Consider the following 23,802-nt stretch of genomic DNA (forward strand, 5'->3'; position numbering starts at 1 on the left):
TATGCTCTGGTACCTCCAGGCCCAAAATTACAAAGCCTTTGCATTCCCTTGCTTGGCCCAGGGCAAAGCAGAGGCTAGTGTGACACAAAGCCTGATTTGTGTGGCCTTGCTTTGCTCTGTAAAGAAATGTAACAGTATATAGCGCCTTATCTTAGTAGACCTAGCGCTTTTCAGTTATCTCCAAATCACCCAGCGCAGCAACTTCACGCGCTGTCCGGTGTTGCATGGACTTTGATAAACATACACTCAAGTTTTTCTATCCGCTCAGCCAGGTTCAGACACCAGCCTATATCTGCTGGCAGCACCCTAAGTCTAATTAGTTTAATATGGTTTTTACGACACTTTGAATTTTACTGCAGTGATGAGCCACGTGTGCTCTGTTCTTCCTCTTCGTGATTGGCCAAGGCTTCCTAGGTACCATTTTGTGAGCACAGAAGGGCTGCACTCTGACGAAGGCCCGTATTGTACTGCTTGGTAACTTAATAGCCCTCCTGAGTTTACTCCTCAGGAATGTTAATTAGGTTTTTCTCACCTTTCAGTCATACAAAGGGCCCTCGTCTTGCTCCAGGAGCAGTGTGACCTCTGGGGGATTGCAGAGCATCATGTCTAGCTGCACTCTTTGAACAGGAACAGCCCATTCCAGCTACCTTGCTGGCGGGTAAATCATAATATTTTCGGTGACTGAACCCAAACTTCATTTCTAGGTCTCAGTTGAAAGAGCTGCTGTCTGCCAGAGCTGTTATTACTACTCCTCTAAGAAATATGCGTACAGTGGGCTTCAGAGGAATAAACTGCTCTCACGTCACGTTATTTGTGGTTTTGTGTATCATTCTGTGTCTTAGGAAGGGCGCACTGCCATTACCTGCCAGGCTGTTCATATGTCAATACGTTGTAGTCAGTACATAGGGAATCTGTACATCTGCGATATTAGGGACTGTTTCACATCTCAAAATCACAATTAATTATGACACGGGTTCTAAACACAATCAATAACAGGAAAACCACAAAACATAAACAGAACACTGCAATACCTTTCAACACTCTCAAACAAACTAAATACAAAAGGTACTTCTCTTCCGCAAGAGACTTAATGTTGCTTGACTGCGAAATGTACTGTCTCGATGGGTTGGATCTCATGAGCAGGCTAGAAAAAGTGCGCATTTATGCAAAACCTAAGCTATTAATTTAGGAAAACCTCTGGTAAATCAATGCAAGTGATTCTTTTCCGGGGTTTCCCAACAAAAATGTTTTCTAGAACTAAAAGGCGCTATTTTAGGTTTCTCTAGAAGAAGGGTATTCCTCCAGTAGAAACTGCTATGTCAGATTTGGAATTTGGTAAGAAAATGTGTGCAAATCCTACACACAACATGGCTGCTATTTTGACCTTCTTCCCATATATGAATGGCGAGACATTATGTGCCTGCACTTAATTTCCTTATGAGTTTAGAGGTACAATATAATGATATAGTTTATATATATTTACAAAAACCTCTTTTTGGAACACTGTACTACAGCTGAGTTGTATTATGCGTATTCCTGGTTTGTAGGAATGTCACCTGTTCAGTGTTCACAAACTCGCTACACAGAAATCAATTGATTTCCTTATTATTTTTTCCCCACACCAAATCTAGGTTGACAATGAATTGAAGAAAGTGATGTGACACATAGTTTATTGAAGTCTCTGAGCAGTACACATAACGCTGACAACCCATGTAACCACATTAATCAGGGTAATGTAGGGATATGATGCTGACAAAGCTAGGCAAAAAAGGTTCAACATTGATGGCACCTATGCATTAAACATTGTTATTTAGATTTTCTGGGAATTATGGGTAAGGAGATTTTAGTTGGGAGATATATACTTGTGACCACTTCAGAATTTCAAATTGTTGATTCAATCTAGAAAGAAATAGCTCCTATGAAACATTTTGTTTTATGTTGCCAGGCAGACTTATCCCCAAAACAACCGTTATCTTCAGTTGGAGAAGTGCTGATACTTTAGAAAAAAATTAATTCTTCGTCCACTGTTTTGGAAAATCCAAGCAATACCCGTTTCGGAAACAAAATTATGTTGTTGGGCTTATTTACAAAAAAGAAACGTTTATTTAAGTCTTCCTTTACATTTTAATGAAAAACACGTTTTGGGTCGTAGGTCAACAAAAAACCGTTAATTTTGGTACAGTCTGCACTGTAAGAAAAAAAGATGTAAATGTATCTATCAAGTTATACAACATTTATCAGTGTTTTAGTGCACACCTCTAAAAATATGAGGAAGGCAAAGGATTTGAGGGAATACCCTTAGCAATTAAATGTTAACGATAAAGATAACCATGTTCATGTGTATTGGTACAGGGAATGCCTTTAGAATTGCCAACACCTTCCCTATATTGCACATACTGGAGTTGGAATAGTAAATTATAGTTTTCCAACATCCAGCGCCCCATACAGCAAGTTGTTATAACGACTTGCGTTGTAAAGGTATGCAATGTAACAACGCGGTTTTTGTAACGGAAGAAATTGAAGGTCCTTGAATTAGATTTAATTAACTGCTTGGGTAAGATTCTGCTGCAAAAATAATTATACTTAAAAGTACAGTTAGTCTTTTAGTACAGTCAATATTTTATTTTAATAACCCCTTAAAGGAGCCACATCATCTACCATTTACTCAATAGCAAATTTGTGTTTTAGAAGGTATGTAATAACTGTTTAACATAGATCGAACAGCCCATCTACAGGCTTGTTAGCCCCCCAAACCCCACTGTTCCTCATGATTGGCCCAGAAAGTTGAAGCTCGAAGAACAGAGGGCCAAGGAACAGAGCCTCAATTTGCGGCTTGCAATTGAGTCGCATTGGAATTACTGGGCTCGCATTTAGCGAGTCTGTACGTGTCCGCAAATTGCGAGAGGGTCGCAAATTAATTGCGAGAGGGTAGCAAATTAATTACGAGAGTGTCACAATTTGCAACCGCTGCTTTAAAAGTGCCTGATCACTTCCTGGAACAGCGGAAGGACCCTAAACCAGGAAGGGGTGTGCATTGTGATTCCCCGCATAGCAGCAGGAGCACACTGTGGAGCTAGAAGTAAATTCAAGACTGCATCCAGGCACCAAGCACGCCCTGCAATGGCCAGCCAGCAGAGCGACAATGGAGCAAAGGAGCGCAAGAAAAAAATAGAATTTTCTGTTAGAGAATTGGAAATTCTCACAAATGGTTGCTGCAACTACCATGAACAGCTGTTCGGCCAGGGCTCCCAACCACACCTAGTGCACAGGACCAAGCCCCTAGAGCTAATTGGCATGGCTTCTTCTCAGCATGCCTAATACAGTGGTTCCCACCCTTTTGACTTCTGGGGACCCCCACTTAGCCATTACTGGAACCCAGGGACCCCTCTGAATCATAATTGGATTCCAGAGACCTCCCAGGAGTTATGAATGGAAGCCGGGGACCCAGGCCTAATGATTGTTGATGATTTGATCCGCAAACCAATATACAAAAAATACAGAAAAAGCATTATTCAAGGAATTATATTTAATTTGCAAGCACATATAAATAAATAATTAAAAAAAAACATGTAATTTTAATAGAAAGGTTAGAGCTTATCTAAATTAATCTCTGCAAAGTGACAGAAAAACGCCACCACGTTATGGAGAATGCTGCAAGTGGTGGCGTACGTTAGGCCGTTTTGTTCCTGCAGATTTTTGTGCCCGGTGTTTGTCCTGGGCTGTAAAATCACTGTGAACGGTACCACGTGTAAGAGGGTGCTCCTTCTTTCTGCTGCTCGAGTAGATGTTCAACTTGTGTGGCAGCTTCCTCAACGTGAATGGAAGGTTTCTCAGCTTAAGAGGTAGCGACAATTCCCAACCGCCCGTGTTGAGAAATCTCGCCGGGAGGTGGTCTAGTGCAAGATTTTCCTCGCTCACCAACCGTCAGTGAGCGCGAATGAGGGAAAAAACTCTACTCAGTGTAGGGTAGCGGAGGTGTTCAGAACTCCGTGAGCTATGCAGAGCACGAAGTGGGAAAAACTTCACAACCTCTGCAAGTGGAGTGAATTTCACGCTCAGGCCTAATCTAATTTCAGTTAAGGCCACTCTTCATCCATACTATATTCTGTTTGATGCACCTGCATTGCTCCTTCGAATCAATTTGAGGATACTAATTTAATTTTTACCCTCCAGTTTCTCATTCCTTCTCATTTACAGCACGTTTTAAAATTCATAGCAAAAATACTTACATGGGAAGCAGAGAATGAGGGAGCTTAAGGGGCAGTGGAAAGGGAGAGTAGTGTGGATTGTTAAAGGTACTTAAAACACAATCTTTTGCAAATCAACCAACATTTTATAAAAACTTCAAAACAGAGAGGAGTGTGTCTATGTGTTTTTCTGTGTGTGCACGTAAAAATCCCAGGTGAAATCCTACAGACACCTCACTCTACCCAGTGAAAGCACCTGCACCCAGCTATTTACTAGAGAATACATTTATTAGGGGATGGAACACCTCAAACTCGAAGCTACGCCCCTGCTCACTCCCCATACTTAGAGCCCTTTATGTATTTTTAAACTGGCATGTACATAGTTTTCATTGATTTGTAAGGCGCCCTCACACTATTTCCTGTGCCAGATTGGAGCTTCTTCAGTCCCATTGGCTGCACTGCTCTCTGTTTGTGCTTAGGGTTCAAAAGTCCTAAATCAAGAGGATTCAGCCTGGAACCTCGCCCACACTTGACTTCCATTTTCTTTTCATGGAAGTCATTTATGCCTGCATTTTAGTCATGGAAGGGCTTACTTAGACTTCAGGAAACTTTAATGTCTTTGAACATGGAAGGCCTGGAGAAGGCGTGGAATTTGATGACTTCTTACCCCAAAACATTGCCCAAAGTTCTACTTGAAAGGCACGCAGCAGTCTCATCCAATTCCTCTCGTACCGCCTGCACTGCCCAAGGTGGTTTCCCATCTCTCCTTCGGTCTTGCTGAGCATATTGCCAATGTGTTAGAAGAAGACTTAAGCTCCAACCGTGAAGGAGGCCTTATCGAGACGGACAGACTGGAACTGGTTTGAATTCTCTTTAAGTGTTTACATGACAAGGGTGCTGCTATGTTTTTAGGCCTGGTGTTAGTCAAGCCATTTTGATTTTATATTATATATAATATACTTCATTGAAAGGGCTTTCAGCTAGTGCTCTTCATCCATTGGCCTGTGTTGATGTGTCGTTCTCGTCTGCTCAGTCCGGCATTCCACAGTTGGCCAGCTCACTTCAGCTGTTGGCTACTTCACGGTGAGCGATGGCGTTCTACTCTTCTAAGCGCAGGGCTATCGTGGCAATGGGTGTTTTTAGAGACCAACAAATATTTTTGATTTTTTGGCAAATTATTTGTATTTGCAAAAGCCTGACAGATCCTTCAGCAAAAGTTTTACAAAAGCAGTGATGAAGAAAAAAACAAGCAGTGGCAAAGGAAAAAGGAGCACGTCAACATCAGACCGATTGGCTTTGCCAGCGCTTGATTAGGTCATGCTAAGAAGTCCAAATTCAAATCTGTTTTGCTCATTATGGCCTAGCAAGTAATGACTGCCAATACATACTTTAATATTGTGCATAGTATATATGAGTAGTACTGCTGTGTCTGTCATGCATGATTCAGGTGGCATTAACATGCACACCAACCATAACATGAGGGATGAAAATGGACACTGGAATCCACCATGTAAAACTTTTACACTGCAGTCAGACGAGCGGAATTAAAGGATAATCGGTTGGGCCTATAAGGTGGCTGCATTCATATAGAATGACTTATGAGTTCTGCTCTTCTGCTGGATGGGTAGTTGGGTAGGGGCCAATGAACCAGCACTGGGGTGTTGGTATTTGGGGTTCAGTGTTATTGTCTTCTATGCTGCCTGCTCCTAATGGGATAAGGAAAACCGTTTCTCCACTTAAGAATGAAATTCACATATGTGAAGTTAACTGAAAAATTAACTTTAAAGAAGATGTTGATCTGGATGGAAATGTGGCCAACTGGTTAAAGGCAGCGGTATTGGAAACTAACGACCTGTGCTGCTTGTTTAGGAAATTGTTGGGGAAAAAGATGTTTTGCAAAATGACGTAAACTTTAAAAATTTTAAACGATAAAGGCCAAGCACAGTCCAAAGATTAAAAAAACATACACTTATTTCGCTTTACATGTCTAAGAAAGCTTAGTTGATTTGACGTTCAAGCTATGCCTTAGCACTGAGAAGACTGGCTGTGCATTCACTTTAGTGTATACGTGTACTCTACTGAAGTGCTTCTTAACCTTTTGATTTCTGTGGACCCCCCACTTAATCATTACTGCAATACGCAGACCAACTTTGAATCATTATTGGAGTCCGGGGACCCCCACTGAGACAATTTTGGAATCCAAGGAACCTGGCCTCAGAAAGATCACTGTTTTGAATCGCAAAACAATACCCAAAAATACAGAAACAAGCATTCATCGAATACACAAATGATTAAATATCTTCTTAAATTCACAAACAAATATTTTTTAAAAATCAACATTTTCAATTGTGGCCATCCATCGTTTATTTATTTATTTATAAATATAATCTGTTTACCTGCTCACACGAATCAATCTGAGGCCACCACCTTAATTTTTAGCATTCAGAATCAAATTCCTTCACATTTATAAAATGTTTTTGCAGTTTTACATTTTCAGTTTTGCTTCTTTATTTCTTTATACCTTATAAATCTGTAAATATTATTTAATGTTCTGAACAGTTGCGGGCCCCCTTAGTAGACGTCAACGACTCCAGGTTAAGAACCACTGCTCTAATGCCAATAGTGATGCATAGTGCCAATAGTGATGTCACCACATTGATGCTGATCATGCCAATTTGGAGTCTCTCCTTGAATCTAGCTAGGTGGACCAAGACATTGTCTTATACTCGCAGTTTAAGTGGCAGGAATGATTTTTTACTGTTATGAAACCCATGTTGTGTAGAAACCCTCATACATTTTTCATTATGCCCTGAAGATTGACATCATCCTCTCCATCTCCTCTAGATCTCTCCCATCCTTCAAGCGTGGACCCGGTGGCCGGAAGGCTTCCCATCCAAGAAGATGCACTCCCTCGACGAACCCCTGGACCTGAAGCTCAGCATCTCGAAGCTGAGGGCGGCCAGGGAGAAGCAAGACAAGGTGCTGAGCAGCGCCAAGCACCGGAGCCAATGCGAAGCACTGATGATCCGTGATGATGGCACCACAGCCGTGGAGCCAGTATCCCCCTCATCCCCGCCCCACAGTAAGTGCTTGATGCCAGCATTTGACTCACACCACATCCACAGTCACCCTGCTCATACAGAATTGTGCCAAACCATCTCTGCCAATGCATGCACCTCAATCCTGCCATGTAGCCCACTAAAGTGTTTAAAAAATGTGAATGCACCTCATTTCAGACTTGCAGTTCCCTATCCCAATGCAAAATTGGAATAAACACATGTATGTTGTCCATTCACTGGCTGCTCTATCTGTGACACTCCCACAAACAGCTCTGCCTGTGCACTTCTAAGCACTCTCTGCCTGCTGCTCTATGACTGGTAACCAGGGCCACTGGAATTATGCAATTTTGCAGCTTCTGTGTTTTCCACATAATTGTAAATTTACCACATAATCCATCATCTTCTGCATAATATGCAGATTTTATCAAAAAATGTTTTCTAGCTCAGATGGATCAAAAGTTACTAAAAACGCAGAAACACGTTGCGCACTGAAAGACCCTTTGCAAAGGCTGACTGGTCCCTTTTATTGGTAGTTAGACTGGCACTAATAAAAAACCTTGCACAGACAGTGTTAACTTGTGTAAAAATCACAAAATAATGAAGTAATACTATCACAAAATGTGGCTCATTATGCCGCATGATTTCCCTTTTCTTACCGCTTAATTTACTGCACGATTTGATCCTCCCCTGCCGCATAATTCCAGTGGCCCTGCTGGTAACACACAGAAAAGTCTACAGCGCCTCCCCTGCTATCTCTTGTCTAGCCATAAGTTGTTCTTTGCTCCACTCACCGGTACTTACCTCTCGATTTTCAGGATTCTTTTCACACAGCAAGTTCCGGGACAAGGCGGATTCCCCGTTCTCCTGCCCGCCGATGATCGACCTCAGCCTTTCGCCCCACTCTGGGATGGACTCACCTGGCAGTTCTTCTCTGTCTCCCGACAGGCATTTGAATGGAGACGCGATCCATTCCTCTTCTCCTCCTGTGAGTGAGACGCAACAAATTCAGGTTCAGACCACTAAAAGGTAGATTGTGGCAGCAGTAGAATGGAGGCTGAAAGCAGCCCTAACAATGTGTTCACACCTGCCCTTCATTAGACCGAGTGAATGTAGTCAGTTTGTCAGACCGTCCCCAGGAGGGATTTCAGGGGCAGAGGGATAAATTATGTGTCTATCCTCAGGGCTGGTTGGCAGGCTGGGTACCTGATGATCTCCTGGTCCATCCACCTAATAAAGCAGCCTCTAGTCCTAATGCAACAGGTGTTCCCAGAAGTGGGTCTGGTTCTCACTCTGCCATTGAAGCCAAGCTGCACCCGACTGAGGAACCTCAACTAGGGCGAGACTGGTCTTGGGTTGCTTGTGTTCTGTTTCAGAGAGGGCCTGGTGAGACAATGTGAGTTGGACTGTTCCTATTGGAACAGAATCATGACTGATTTGCATATGGCTGGGTCTAATCTGAGGTGGCATGGCAGGCAAAAAAAACGATGTACTGGGAGGCGTCCTCGAGTAATTACTAGTGGTTGAAATTAAGTCAAGCATTCCACCCATCACTGTTTTGTTTACCTGGTCCTCATCCACATGGACACTCCGGGCCAGATTTACAAGCCCCTTGCGCCATTTTTGCGTCACTTTTAACATGGGAAAAGTGACGCAAAAGTGGCGCAAGGGGCTTGTAAATCTGCCTCTTATCCCTAGAGTCTGGACACTGGAGTCCAGTGCAGATGAGATGTGGGGAGAAGGCTGATTAGGAGGAGAGTGAAACGCCTTGTTGGTTGGAGTAGCCCAGGCAGGGTCTTCGAGGCCTGTACTGGATAGTATGACCAATGACTTTGATCATAAAAACGACTCCTTGAGTGTCTTGGAGGCAGAAATGGACTCCATTGATACCTAGAGGGTGGGTGAAGCAGGGAAGGAAAAGAGCTGTGCTAAAGTGTTGGGTGGAAATGATGCGGGCATTAGAGAGGAACAGTCGTAAAGGGTTTGGGGCAAGCTTTGTGGGGAGTGATAGAGACCGGTGAGTGAACGCAAGGGGTGGGAATGGATGAGACGCCATTTGAGTTGGGCTAATGTTGACGGTTGGTTTGGGAATGTAACCACTGGCTGCTGTCTCTTTCCCCTCCAGGATTTTCATTCGCTCCGTTACATGGACGGCATTCCCAGTCCCCTGCAGTTTTTCCTGCCCTTGACTTCCGGCAGCGGCTTGCACCTGCCCCCGTCGGTGTTCATCACCCCTCCCAGGGAGAAGCGTCTCTGCCCCGAGCCGCAGGAGCCCACGGACCTGCTGTGCCGCTGGTCCAAGGTAAGCAGGAAGTGCACGAGGCGGAACTTCATTTTTATTCCAGCAAACTTACTTCTGACTCACCAGTGATTTTCTTCGCACTTTGCCCATCTCCTCCGCACCTCTGCATCTTTCTCAATCTCTCCTGTTTCTTTGCTTTCTGGCTTACATCTATTCCCCCTGTTTTCTATCACCCTGGAATGACCGGGAACTGCATCACAGCATTACAAATCCAGGGGATATACAGTGTGTGCCTCCCATGTACTAGCATTTGTCCAGCGCTCTGATACCCTGATGGGTCACGTTCGTGCTTTATAAAACTCATAAAACTCCTCAAATAAATAAATACCGCTCCGGCCACCCTACATCTCCTATCTGTATCATCACTCAATTCTTCTCATCTGTTGAGAAAGTCTCTGTTTTTGGCCCAACAGCATTTGGTTTGGGTGCGCTCTTTCTTTTGCAGATGCTTTTCCCTGCAGCTGTCAATCTCTGGAGGCACCACCCACATACACCCCTCATTCAGCTCTATTCAGTCGAAATGAGATTTCCTGGGTAAAATAAGGTGCCTCAGATAACCCTGGTTGCTATGTCCCTTCTTGAGCCTCTACTTTGTGTCACCCCGCGCCTTCCGAAGTTCCAGTCTCGAGAGAGATTGCCTGGTTTCCTGGCTCATTGGACGCGGACGGGGCATCTACCAAGAACCACCTTGGAGTGCCTGGTGCTTCTGCACAGCATGAGAGTGACACAAATGTATTCAAGCCTATGCAGAAGAAGACATAATCAGGCACAGCAACACCACCAACAAAGGGTGAAACTCCTCCCACTAAAACCCTTCTAAAGGTCTCTATAAGAGAGAGCTTTGAAAAAAAAGGCCATACTTTCTCCGGCCACAAGAAGAACAAGAAAAGATAAAAGGAAAAAGCGAGACAAAGACAACACTCAAGTCAAATGGCTGGCAGTCATGCTGATTCGTGCAAAGACAGATGCCACATTGTGAGAGTGGGCAAGAACAACATTTGACAGCATGGGATTTCACCCCAAGGCTGAGATCTCCTTTTTCATATAAGGTTTCAATCAATAATTTGTTGATACTCTCATGGTTCGTGGCTTGTAACTTGAATCTTTGATGAAGTTCTACACATTCTCAACCTCACTGGCGAGAAGCAATATATCAGATGACTGCGCCTATCTCCTGGCTCATCATAACCCACTAGATTGGAGAGAGCAATGCTGACACTTCCTCAGAGGATTTTACTGTGTCATGTACCATGTACCTGTGGATAGATACAGCAAGTAATGAAGTTGATTCTTGACCTTTCTAGTCCCTGGCTTTTGAAATATGTCTTGTGTCTCCTTTCCTTGCCCCCAATTTTATGGATAAGAAAAATCGTGGTGAACTTTGACCTTTTTTCCTCTGTGAGAGGGACTTACGTGGTTTTTACCCTGGCGGCCATGTTCTCAATGGCCATTGCCTTTCCCTGTAGACTTGGTGAAATTCACTCTTTCAGTTTGAGAATAGCAGGCAGTTCCCAAGACTCTTTCAGATTTCCGTATCAACTTGTTGATTCAGACCCTTCGGTGCAGATTTACAAGCCCCTTGCGCCTCTTTTGTGCCGCCGTTGCGTCATTTTTGTGACGCAGTGGTGGCGCAAAAGATGCGCCATGGTGCGGGGTATTAACAACGTGACGCATCTGGGAGATGCGTCACGTTGTAAAGCCCTGCGCCATAAGGAGGCGTTCCGGCACAGGGGGGGGGGGGGGGGGGGGGGCGTACCTGCGCAGGAACGCTTCCTAAAAGTGGCTGAGGGAAATCTACAAGATTTCAGTCAGTCACTTTTAGGCCAATGCTGTGTCAAAATCCTGCGCCTGCTTGAAGCAGGCGTAAGGCTTGACGCAGCATTGTCCAGATAGGGCCCCCCAAAGCATTGCTGGAGCTGCGTCGCGCTTGCGATGCAACTCCAGCAATGCGCCGCTTTTACGGCACAGATGCATGACGCATCTGTGCCGTTTTTGTCCCATGGTGCGCCGCGTGGCAGAGCTGCGGCGCACAATTACTGGCGCATCCCTGCTAATTTGCAGGGATGCGCCAGTAATTGCAAATCTGCCCCTTTATACTTTTCCCTAAGGCCCTATAACCGTAGTGTTGAGGAGGAGTTATATAATGTGTAGGTATAAGACATGGTCCGATTCTGCACAGACTCTGCTAAGTATGATTATGCCAAAAAAAACTGCTTTGGTTTCCAAGCGTCATGGCTTCTTCGTGGATAGTGTATTGCTTTGGTAAAGAGCTGAGGAGCTGAGCTGGGAAACTGGTGGGGGTGGGCCTCTGGCGCCAGGGAAGTCAGCATCAGGCAAACCAGATGGATTACCATGACCTTCTCCCCCCGCTGGTTCCCACACTTTGGGTGGGAGATTAGACAGCTTCATGGATGTGCTTTTAAAAAGCACAATTTGCCAAAAATGTACCCCAAACTCACGGAAAGAACCCACATAACTCCACTACCGAATTGCGGAGGTGGGTTACTCTCGTGCCCGGGGTTGAATATTCACTGTGTGCATCCAAGCCTTACACTTGAAATTATTTTGCAAAGCTTTTTTTTATATTGCCACTAGGTGGCGAGAGCTACAAAGAGTTGGTGTCACAAGCGGATATAATGAGCTGTGTGTAAATGTACTGAAATTACACGAGGCTTATGTATTCCTTTTTTGTGCACCCCCTATCTGTTTGTTTTATGCCTCTTTTCTTTAAGTTTTATTTAATCTTTTTTTTGCTTCACACTCTCCCTGTTCGCCTATTACATCACCTCTCTTCTCCACATCTACAGTCCTTTGTTATCAGCATCTCCACATCTCAGGCCTTGTTTCTTTTTGTGCATCTCATCCTTTCTTCCCTTTACTCTTCCTACCCATTTTTAAGATTCATTTGTATGCTTCTCTCCTTTTCCATTCAGCCTCCAACCTATGATCCCCTCTCTATTTATATTGTTTCAGTAAGCCAATGGGTGACTCATATCTATTCCACTCAGTATTCTAGCTTCTTGTGCCTCCACTGAGTGAATACGTGAAAACATTGAGAGCAAAAACCTAAACTAAAAATGATCTTCCAAAATGTCTATCATTCATAATTATCTCCGCTACTACAATTTCGACATTCACCTAAGCAGGCAGTCAAGCACTGCGAGAATTAGAAAATTGAATAAACCCAGGGTTACAACAGTGAGTTTTGATCAAATGTAGGAATTTAAGAGTGTTAAAAGTTTTGCAAGGAGACTTGTAAGTTTTCTAGATATTTAGGTAGTAGAACATTTTGGGTTTATATTTTTGCAGACTGTTTTTCCAGTCTACGATTTCTCTTGGAACCACACAGCGCTCACCAGGGGCCTGTATGTTTAATGACCTGTCACTTTCTCTTTCTACCCCATGCAGTGTAACCAGCTATTTGATCTGCTCCAGGACCTGGTTGACCACGTCAACGACTTCCACGTGAAGCCTGAAAAGGATGCCGGGTACTGCTGCCACTGGGAGGGATGTGCCCGCCGCGGCCGAGGTTTCAATGCCAGGTGAGGGGATGTAAGCTTCTGATGGGGAGGTCCTAGCATTGACGTTGATTCACCAAAATGCCTGGGGTAGCGAAAGTGGCATCACATGCCATGTGACCCTTGCTTGATGTCGCAGGAAGTGACATCACACAAACTTTGACCTGGTGACATCAAAGAAAGTGACATCACCTGCCCTTTGTCCCAGCCTGTTGATGTCACATAAAGTGAAATCGCAAGGCATTTGACCTGATAACATCACAGGACATGACATCACATGACCTTTGGACCACATGAAATCAAAGGCCCAGCTTGCAGGCAATAATGACGCAGAGCTTGCTCCAGCAGTGCAATCCGGCACTGCTTGGATGATTTTATTCCACCAGAGTTTGCCAAGGCTGACAAACAGCCAGGAGGTCGCAAGCAAGATGTCAGGCGTCGCAACGGGTGCCTTAGGGGTCGCATTTGTGACCCCTGGTGACCAGTGGTGTCTGGCACAAAATGAAAGTGGGGGAGGGGGGTGGGGGACAGACTTGGCGGGTACGGGTAATTTTGCTACTGCTGCCTCAGACGGCCGCCTCGATCTTTCAATCCCAGCAGTCTCTGGGAAGGCATAGACTTCCCTCCCAATCCAGACGCTGCTCTCATGCTATGAGAGCAGTGCCAGGATTGTCTGAATGGCCTGGTCTGCCACACAGACACTGCCTGGGAGATTGCTGCTTTTCTCCAACCTGTCCGTGAACACCACTGGGTTGGAGAAATAGAAGTGTGCTCAGACAGCCGGCGAAACGTACATGCGCGCTTTTAAGTGCCCACCACTCCTCCCATTCATGGCCCGGCCCCACCCTACACAGGCATGCCAGCCAGTTACAGATAAATAAAATTATATTGTTTTATTATCATTTTGGGACGACACTCCTCCGCCATTACGGAGGAGCCTCTCCTGCTGGTGAACCGTAATTGACGTCCATGGGTCCTAGCCTTTTAGTTAATGGTGCCTGTGAAGTTTCCGCTTTCAGCGCTGGCAACTGGTCAGCAGGTTAACGCCTATAATGTTATACCAGGTGAACGTCTGGAAGGTTATAAACTTTGGCTACTTGGTTTAATATGTTTTGCAGTGAAGCTAGGCAAGCTGAGAGTACCCAGCTTTTTAAATAATACTAGAAGAGGTGCTGATAAGCTGTAATCCCTAGACACTGACCAAGATTTTATAAAATGATTATGCAGTGAGGAGCTGGAGATTAATGCGGGTGGGTACAAAGTTGCGGGGACCTGTCTCTGATTTAGTGCCAGGTGGGCGGATAGAGCGCGATGAACTTTGGTTACCGAGTTTGAATATCCACCCTATGGGCATTAAGTTCCTTCTGCGCAGCCAATACATTAAATCCAAGTCTGGCGAGTGGATGGCTGTTTGTGGATTGACATGTAAGTATTTCTTTTATTGCCTTGACTACAGTTAGAAATAAGGTGTGATACCAGGCTACCACTGTCAAAGTATCATCTGACATATATATTGTGTCCTAAACATTGTCCACAAAAATATTTCTGCACTGCAATTATTAATAGAAAATCGAATATTTTTGCAAATGATGTGTAGGACAAGCTATGTATAATGATAGTGTTTTCCCCAATATTCTCACATACAACCCTATCTGGGGCCTGGGTTCAGGGTGCACTCTCTGTGGCATCTTGGTTAAGGCTAGGTGGCAGTGGCATGAATGTCATTGGGCGCGTCGTGGGCTGCACGCATCATCCTTACCTGCCTAAGTGAGGGGGGAGCGGGTGGGTTTTATGTATTTGTTATCTTTGGAGTACTTTAGTGTGTTACTGTTCTTACCGAATGAATCACAACGTGCCAGTAGTCTGGCACTGGTCCAGTTGGATGAGGAGATGAAATCTGCCCAGTCGAACATGTCTACTGTGGTAGTGTTAGCTGATGTGAGCAGCAATTCTCAACAGAAGCACCATGAGGAGTTAGGGGGCAGTAGCACTCTTCTGCAAAGGATCCCACACCTCCACACATTTGTGTCTAGTGGACCGGTGAAGCAAATGTTAGGAAGAGTCTGTGATCCTTGAATGTAGGATCTGTTGTTCAGGAATACATATAGAAGTATCCTCATATTATGTCCATAAGGGGTTAGAGTGCCCGCTTGATGCTGGTTCTTCTTCTGTAAATAAACTAAAAGGAATGTCATGAGTTTATATTGAGCAGATATATATATATACTGCTTTTCTTCCTGCAGGTACAAAATGCTAATCCATATACGGACGCACACCAACGAAAAGCCGCACCGCTGTCCAACATGCAACAAGAGCTTCTCCAGGCTGGAAAACCTGAAGATCCACAACCGTTCTCACACCGGTCAGTTACCACCTGTAAATGTAAATTGATACTTGTATAGCACACTACTCACCCGCAAGGGTCTAGAGGCACTTGTACGAATACCGCTGTGGAACCCATCCTGGCTTTCCCTGTGAGGCGTCCACTCCTGGGCACCCCCAAGGTGGAGGCCAGGCATCCTTAGCGTTGTGGGGGCCGTTGTGGAGATTAAGCAAGCTATTGCCCAGAGTTGCAGATTGGGGCTCCATGATTGGAATAGGCACAGAGGCGAGAATTGTCAGGTCCGTGGAATTTTGAGCACAAGACCCGCCGAGGCGGGGAATTGAACCCTGGTCCCGGGCTAGACCTCTGCATCAGAGTCTGCCGCTCTAATCATTTAGCCACACTTCACCTGTGACAATTGCATCTATCCAGTACACTCCTCAAGCTCTCACAAAGGTCTCACAAAGGCTAGCTACAATACTGCACTACCAAGGCTCTTCTACACCAACCTGGCAGCTCTCACACAGGCAAAACTGTGCCTCCCACACCACACAATGTCTTCTACAGCAACCAGGCAGCTCTCGCTCTTTATCCACCCAGTGCCTTCCCAACACTTAACCAAGTTTTCTTTTTTCTTTTTGCTAAACTAGTTTATTGAGAGTTATAACAAACAAGCCAACATACAATTGGCATTTAAAGAAATAAGCATTGGGCATGTGTTGAGATATATGGAGAAACGCTAAGAACTCTGTGATGTTCTACATTTGCACCGAAAGGGTCAACAGAAGAACAACATGTAGTGTCCATTGGAGCCGTCTCACCAGTTCTAGCCCAGTCATAAGTGAACAAAATATGTACGGTCATCTGCCATAGATATCATGGTGAGAAGAACAGAAGCGTGGGGAGATAGGGTTGGTACAGAGCAAGAGAGGAAAGCGGGGAGGGGATCATAAGAGGGTGGGCGGCCATGGCATTTCGTTGAGCCCTTCCCATTGGAGGCTCCTCAACAGTGTCACATGTCTTTAACAGTTATGATCGCCCCTAGCTCTTACAGGTATCTTTCTCTGATGGTGGATTAAATATTCTGAAGTTGCCCTGGTTAGGCGCATCTTTTACGCAGGTCTTCTTCGTGGCAAAGGAATGTGTTGGAGAGGAGCAGGCTGGTGCCTCTGAGCAAAAACGGAAACTGTTCACGTTTGAGCGAGTTCCCAATATGAAAGGGCGCCCACCCCTCTTGCTCCCCAGATGGTATTGGTGCATCAAGCAGGAGATCTAACTGGGTAGAGAGAATGGGAAGGAAGCATGACCCGGTCAGGGTTAAGCATGAAGTCTATCTATGCTGAGTTACCCAAATGTTCTTAAATAGATCAGCAACTGCTTCGTCCCCTCACCCAGCACCTCTCATCCAGATCAGTCCACCCAATAGCTTCTACACTGACTGAATAGCTGTACCACAGCCCAACCACTGCCCACCCAGTGCATCTTGCCTCTGTCCCTCTCTTCGAACACAGATGATCCACTACCTCCTACACCAGCATTTTACATGTAGACCAGCCAGTGTGCTCTGTGCCCGTATAGTGCCTCATATACTCACACACCTGTTTATGCCATTCAGCGTCTGTCTGCTAAATCCATTATGTATCCCCAGTATGAATGCACTGCCCCCTACACCTCCCGAACAATCCTCACATGCCCTTGGCACCCACTCATCCACACTCACACAGACCAGCCACTGCATCCTGATCTTACACAGCATCTGTCACAAAGTGCCAATCACAGCCTTACACTCCCACCTGTACTCCTGACACAAACCCAGTTTTGCTCCCACAGATTGGCCACTGTCGCCTAAATTCATTAATTGCCTCCTAGACTTACCCAATTCTTCCCACAGCCACCCAACCACTCTTGCACAGACTTGGCAGTGTCTTCTACTCCGAAAATGATGCTCTGATAAACAATAGCCACCTAATACCTTTCACAGTTCCTCCTCACAGGGGGCTGTGCAACCTTAAATCAGAACTTAACTCCCCCATAGATGTCGGTCATTGCCTCTTGAACATAAGAGGATGCTTGCACAGCAGTCACCGCCTCCTATCACCACGCTATGTCTTCAACTGCGATCAAGTTCATTTTCCAACTACATACCAAAAAAGCCTCCAATGCCTAACCACCTCTATCAAACACTCTGTCCATTACTTGTCACACCCACCCTAGAGTCACGCCCTCCCATAGTCCTTATCAACCTGTCAGCTATTGATTCCTACTCCTACCAAATAGCTCACACACAGACCAACCATAGCCTACACACACCACACCCAACCACCCACAGAAAGGCTAGATAAAGCCTCCTGCATCCTTCCAACCATTCTCACATCTACTCGCCACGGCATCCTACGTACACCTAGATACTCTCAGAGTCACTACCTGTCTCATCCACCCACCTACTTAACACACAGGCCACCCACGGCCTCCTGTGCCCCTCTAGCTCTTCTCACAGTCACTGCCTGTCCCAACCATCCATTGACTTACACAGAGGCCTGCCTGCAGTGCTACAAAAACACTCCATTTCCTCCTACTGATTATTCACTGGGAACGCTTTACAATGAATAAATACTGTTGAAACATGAATCTTTTCTGGATTCATTCATGTACTGTGCATTATTCCACCTTCTTGTGGTTGAGTCCAGAATTGTTTCTTTTAATCCTTCTCTCTCTCTTTTCCTATTTATTTTGTTTTGTTGACGCGTCATCAACCATTTGGTGTTGTGCCCTTCTTTGCTTAACATCAGTTGTATGCTCCCAGTAGCCTCTCAGCATGGTCGCCATCTTCAGATTATTTTTTCTGTCTTTGGGTCTGTATGAACACCTGAGAGCTCCAGAAAAGGACGTATTTTCAAGAAAGGAACAAAACAAAACACCAGAGAATCAGGAAAAAACAACGGGGCATATTATCAAGGGGGTTTATCTCCGCTTTTTTGGCTTTAAAAGCCAAGAAAGCGGAGATAAAATTATCTCCCTATTACCTAGCTGTCGATAATACCAGGTAGCGACAGCTAGTAGGAGATAGCGACCATCTTGGGCCCCACTTTTGTCAGTGATATTTATCACTAATGACATGCAAAGTGGGCGTGCCAAGATGTTAGCGACTGGAAACAGTCGCTAACATCGCTATCTCCTATTACCAACTTATGGAGATATTCGCGCTAAGCGCGAATATCTCCAAAAGCTAACACCTGCCCTGAGCAGTTCTTAGCCATGCTATCCAATGGGAGGTGGATAACATGGCTAAGAGCATTAGCTCGGTAATGCATGAATATCGCTGACTTTTCAGCGATATTCATGCATTGCGGCCGGTTTTATCGCATTTGCGATAAACCTTGGTAATACCAAGGTTTATCTGCGATAAAAATCGCCGCAGCTCAGCGGTAAATTTTTATCTCTAACCAAGCAATAGCGATAATTATCGCTATTGCTTGGTAATATGCCCCAACATTACTATTGACAGACTTTGAAGGAGTCAGGGAATGCACCGAAGAACACCAAAGTTGGAAGTTTTCCACACATGGGCGTAAATCATGTGGGTCGGAGAATACCCCCTTTAGATTTTGCCCGTAGTGCCACCACAAGTTTGCCTAGAAACACTGCCATGAGATGTAAAAACCTTAGTCTGCTGAAGGGCCACAGCGCGGAAGAGTGCTATGTATGAGCCAAATTTAAGCCCAAGACCCAGAACACCAGGGTGAAGCAAAGTCTAAACACAAGCACACCTTGCTCAAAGACCTGAGGCTGTCGAGCAACAGGGAAAACTCCCAAAACACTGACAACACGCACCGGGAAAGCTCTGATGACAAGGAGGTCATCAAAGTTAAGCAGGAGAAGATGCCAAAAAAGGTGTCAAAGGAAAGCGCCTCAACAAAAGTGCCTGGTAACCCCGCAGGGGCAGAGCTAAAATCCTTGGACTCCAGGTCCTTGAATGCTATATGGACATGTAAACACCGGTGATTGAGGGGAAGCAAAAGCAGAAAGAACCCCCTGGGTCGAAAGACACCATTATGAGAAACCCCTCGGAATGTTACTTGACTCTGAAAAGGGATTAACAGTGCGTAAGGGGGGTCTCAGGAGAAGGTGGCGTTGACACCAAAAAGGAAGGCTTTGACGAAAAGGAAGGGTTTGACACTCTATGCCAATCAAAAAGCCCTCCATGTTGAAATATAGAAACGCTGACTTCAGGCCGAAACAGAGAATCATCATGAGTAAGATGATGGAGTTCAACAACTCCTTTAAAGCCTTTCAAATCCCACTGAACCTAAAAGGGAGAAAGTTAAGGAGGAAGAAGAGCTCTCGCCTCACCAGAGTCATAAGAGGAACAAGAAGAGGTCATTTTGAAATGTGAAGAGGGAACAGAAGAGGAGCAGTTTGATTAAAAAAAAAAAGCCTTTCCAAACAACAGAGGAGGATTGGTAGGATCTGGATACTGACTTCTTGGTGAAAGGAGTTGACACTTACCATCAAAATCCACCCCAACGACATGATAGTGTTAAACATCCTGGTCTAAGGGCTGCAGGCACATATAGAGTGGACCTACAGGAGGTGGAGGTCATTATTTCCTTCTGGGGATACTGCTGTCCTCTCAAAGGAGGACCCAGCTCTTCACAGTGCTGGCCGGTGTATATAGATCTAGGCTGAGAGGCTTTCAATGAGCCGGCTACAGCCAAGGCAGTGACACCAGGCTGGGGAAATAATATACGCACTCTTCCCAAGATCCCACCTACATCAAGGGCAATGCAGGGGCTGACTCTATCATAGCTACCACACCATACAAAAGAGAGAACGCACTGGCTGCTATGGGACCACCGCCTGACAAACAGAGAGCAACAGACTGTAATTCATGGCTCACAATATCGAAAGGTCAGTTTGGGGCATCACCAACTTGAACACACTGTTCTATTGATATGCTGATCATCAACTGAAGGGGATGGAGGAATCAACGCAACACCTCCTAAGGCAATACAAAAGAGAGGGCAAATATGGTAATTCAGGAAGGCAAAACATCTGCAGTACATGCCGAAAGTCAGCATTAGATGCAGCTGACACATCCAGTAGGCAGCAGTGCTCAGGCAGCTCCCTAAGAAGGCATGACTGGCTGAGGGTGTCCAGTTTCAAGCAGGAGGAGCAAGCAGCAGTGATAAACATGCCCCTCACAAGGCAGAGCCTTTTCAGAAATGCAGTGGACAAATCAGTGCGAAGAATGAAGAACAACAAGACCGCAAAAGCCTTGCAATCCAGGAGCCTGATCTGAGGAAGTGTCACTAAGGAAGAGAGAACCCACATAGGTAGGATCATAGCCCACCACTCCTCATACCACTCCCGCAGCGCAGTCTGACACACAGAACTCACCAGGATAGTGGCAGTACCCCACTAGACCATGACCGCCTTTCGTGGGAAGGTCAGAGTGAGAGGAACCAACCCATGGGAAAGGACCAGTGAACAAGTCTTTTTGCCATTCCCCCCTGCCCCAACAGACACCAATAGGTGGCAGGTTCAGAGGATTGCTCCAGGAGTAGACAACAGTCATTATGCATTATCCAACTTGGCTAATTTACGAAAACCCAAAGATCAGGCCAAATAATTCCTGGATCTGCAACATGATATCTCTGATCTCTTAACCAAGAAGCTATTAGAGGAAGTGCCAAGAAAATAAAAGAACCAGAGAGTGCACTCTGTGTACTCCCTGATACCAAAATCAGAGACGACGCTCAGACCCATCCTAGGTGTACAAGCTGTAAAAAATTGATTAAGACACCCAAGTTGCAAAGGATGACACTACTGGAGGTCATTCACTTTCTCTGAAAAGGTGGCTATATGGCAGCCATAGACCACCAAGATGCATACTTGCACGTGCCGATAAACAGCAAGCTCAAAACGCTCCTGAGGTTCGTAAATAAGGCACATTGCCAGTTCAAAATACAGCACTTTGAGAAACAATCTGTTCCAAGTATTTTCACAAAGTGTCTCACTATAGTGGCATACCCATACTTAAAGGGCTGGCTGCTAAATGCAGGGTTGTCAGACAGTGCCAGAGACACATAGATACAGTGGCAAAGACACTTCAAAGGCTAGTTTTTTCCATTAATCTAAGGACCTAGTCCTCAGTCTCAGACAGGGGGAAGACGTTTCTGGAGGCTAAACTAAATGCAAGGGAAGCCAATGCCTTGCAAGTGACAAAGAGGATCAAGGCACTAACACACCAAGCTGGTCTTTACCAGAAGGGTCAATCTCTGACAGTGAGGACAGTGGAGAAGACAGTGGGAATGATGGCATATTGCAGATCAATAATACTGAATGCCAAACTCCACATATGACCAATATAGGAGAGGCTGCAACAGCAGTGTACATAAACAACTGGGAATTGGGAGGATCTAGTGATTGTCACAAAGAGAGTAAACAACAAGTAACTGTGGTGGAACACAAACAATATCACAGTGGACAGACTTTTCAAGCAACCAGCTCCCTCTATAACCAGGACAATGTAAGCATTCCATGTGGTGTGTGGTGCCCACATGGGAAAACTCAACATCAGGGACGCATTGGGCCCGGAGGAGGTGATGACACATACAAATGTGTTAGAACTGAAGACAGTCTTCTTAGCCCTAAAAGACTTTCAGATACAGGTAGGGAGAAAAACAGTTCTTATCCGACAACACACCCACCATATTCTACCTCATCAAACAGGGAAGGATATGGTCACGCATGCTGTCAAACTAGCACAGTGCATTTGGAGATGGGCATTCAGAGGAAGATAACACTAGTAGCAATACAACTACAGTGAGTGCAGAAAACAGAAGTGAACTGGCTAAGTAGACCGGCAAATTCCCCAGTCAAGTGTTAATTAAAACAAATAGTGCATAGAATCTTTTGGGAGTGGGGTGATCCACACATATGTTTTTCCGCAACTCAAGAGAACACAAAATGTTGAAGCTTCGTAGCTAGGTACCTATTCTACTGGTCACTAGGGAAAGACCAGCAATAGAATAGTCAAGACAATTTGCCTGTGCTTTCTCCCAATCCCGCTAATACCAGTAATGCTAGAAAGATGCAAGCATTCACCTCTGACTCTAATTCTGATAGCTCCCCAATGGACCAGACAAACATGATTCTCCAACCTGGTGGAAATGGGCCAGGACAGGATCTATAGCACTACCAGCTCATCAAGACCTATTGAAAATGCAAATGGGCCAGATATATCACTTGGAACTAGCCATCCTTGTCCTTGCGGCATGGCTACTGAAGACCTACAGTTTGGTTCACTTGGGCTACCTCTGAGGACCATGAAGGTTCTAAAGGGGGCCAGAATGCCCATCACAAGGAAGAAAGGAAGTAGCACACCACAAATTGGAAGTGGTGTATGCACTGATGTAAGGGGTAAGGACTTGAAAAAAGCTGGACACAAGATACTCTTGTCAAGTGCCTCACCTGCTAGAGGAGGGATGTCCCCATGCCTCACTTAAGGTACACCTATCAGTCACAGTGGCATACACAAGAGGCATCATAGGAAGGAGTTTCTGAATACACCGATCACCAAGAGATTCCTAGAGGGAGCCAAGAGGATAGCACTACTAAGGTCAGCCCCACACCAGTGTGGAACCTAAATCTGGTTGACACAGTTCATGAAATCCCCCTTTGAGCCCATACATAATGCAGGACTCAAGTACTTAATACGGCTTTCTTCATCACCATCATGTATGTACGAGGGTTAGTAAAACGCAGACACTTACAACACAAAAACCTGACCTGCAAATACACAAAGGAAGTGTGGTAATGTGAACTAGCCCACAAATCTGCCCAAAGTCGATTTCACACTTTAATGTCAACAAAGTCTCAGAGTTAAGTGTGTTTTACCAACAAGTAAAATCACAAGCAGAATGTGCCCTTTATACATTGGATTACAGAAGGGTAGTCATGTATTACATACAGGAAACAAAACCAGTCATGAAAGGAAACTCATTTTTTTTTTTTTGCCATGACAAACAAGGGTAAGACAGTCAACAAGGGGACTGTTGCAAGATGGATAGTATAGAAAATCCAGACATACCACAGGGCGGCAAGAGTGGCACTTGGAGACAATCAAAGGGCACACTGTAAGAGGAAAAAGTGAGCAAAACTCACTTTCATTGCCAACATGTCTAAATTATATCTGCATGGCGTCCCCATGGTCTTCTGTGTACAACTTCACAAAACATTACTGTGGACATTCAAGCTAACAGGGAAGTAAGTGCAGGCAAGACAAAAAGTTCTGAGTCACCGGTTTACAAATGCATTCTCATTTAAAACTATTCTTCCAAGGGAGGAGAATATTGCTACAAAATCAATGTACAGCATGTGAATCCAGAAAAGATTCAAGCTGCAAAATAAAATG

General features: G+C 45.0%; 1 protein-coding gene across 1 annotated transcript in view; it reads left to right on the forward strand.

Annotated features, from left to right (window-relative positions):
- The window catches only part of GLIS2 (GLIS family zinc finger 2), a 196,620-nt gene that overhangs the window by 166,959 nt on the left and 5,859 nt on the right, over window positions 1–23,802 (forward strand). Inside the window, exons 2-6 of the mRNA XM_086941393.1 lie at window positions 7,032–7,269; window positions 8,062–8,231; window positions 9,369–9,545; window positions 12,954–13,087; window positions 15,307–15,425. Coding sequence (XP_086797519.1) covers window positions 7,089–7,269; window positions 8,062–8,231; window positions 9,369–9,545; window positions 12,954–13,087; window positions 15,307–15,425 — 781 coding nt within the window. The 5' untranslated portion in view covers window positions 7,032–7,088. The remainder of the gene's footprint in view (window positions 1–7,031; window positions 7,270–8,061; window positions 8,232–9,368; window positions 9,546–12,953; window positions 13,088–15,306; window positions 15,426–23,802) is intronic.

This window comes from Lissotriton vulgaris, chromosome 10, assembly GCF_964263255.1.
Source record: "Lissotriton vulgaris chromosome 10, aLisVul1.2, whole genome shotgun sequence".
Lineage (NCBI taxonomy): Eukaryota > Metazoa > Chordata > Amphibia > Caudata > Salamandridae > Lissotriton > Lissotriton vulgaris.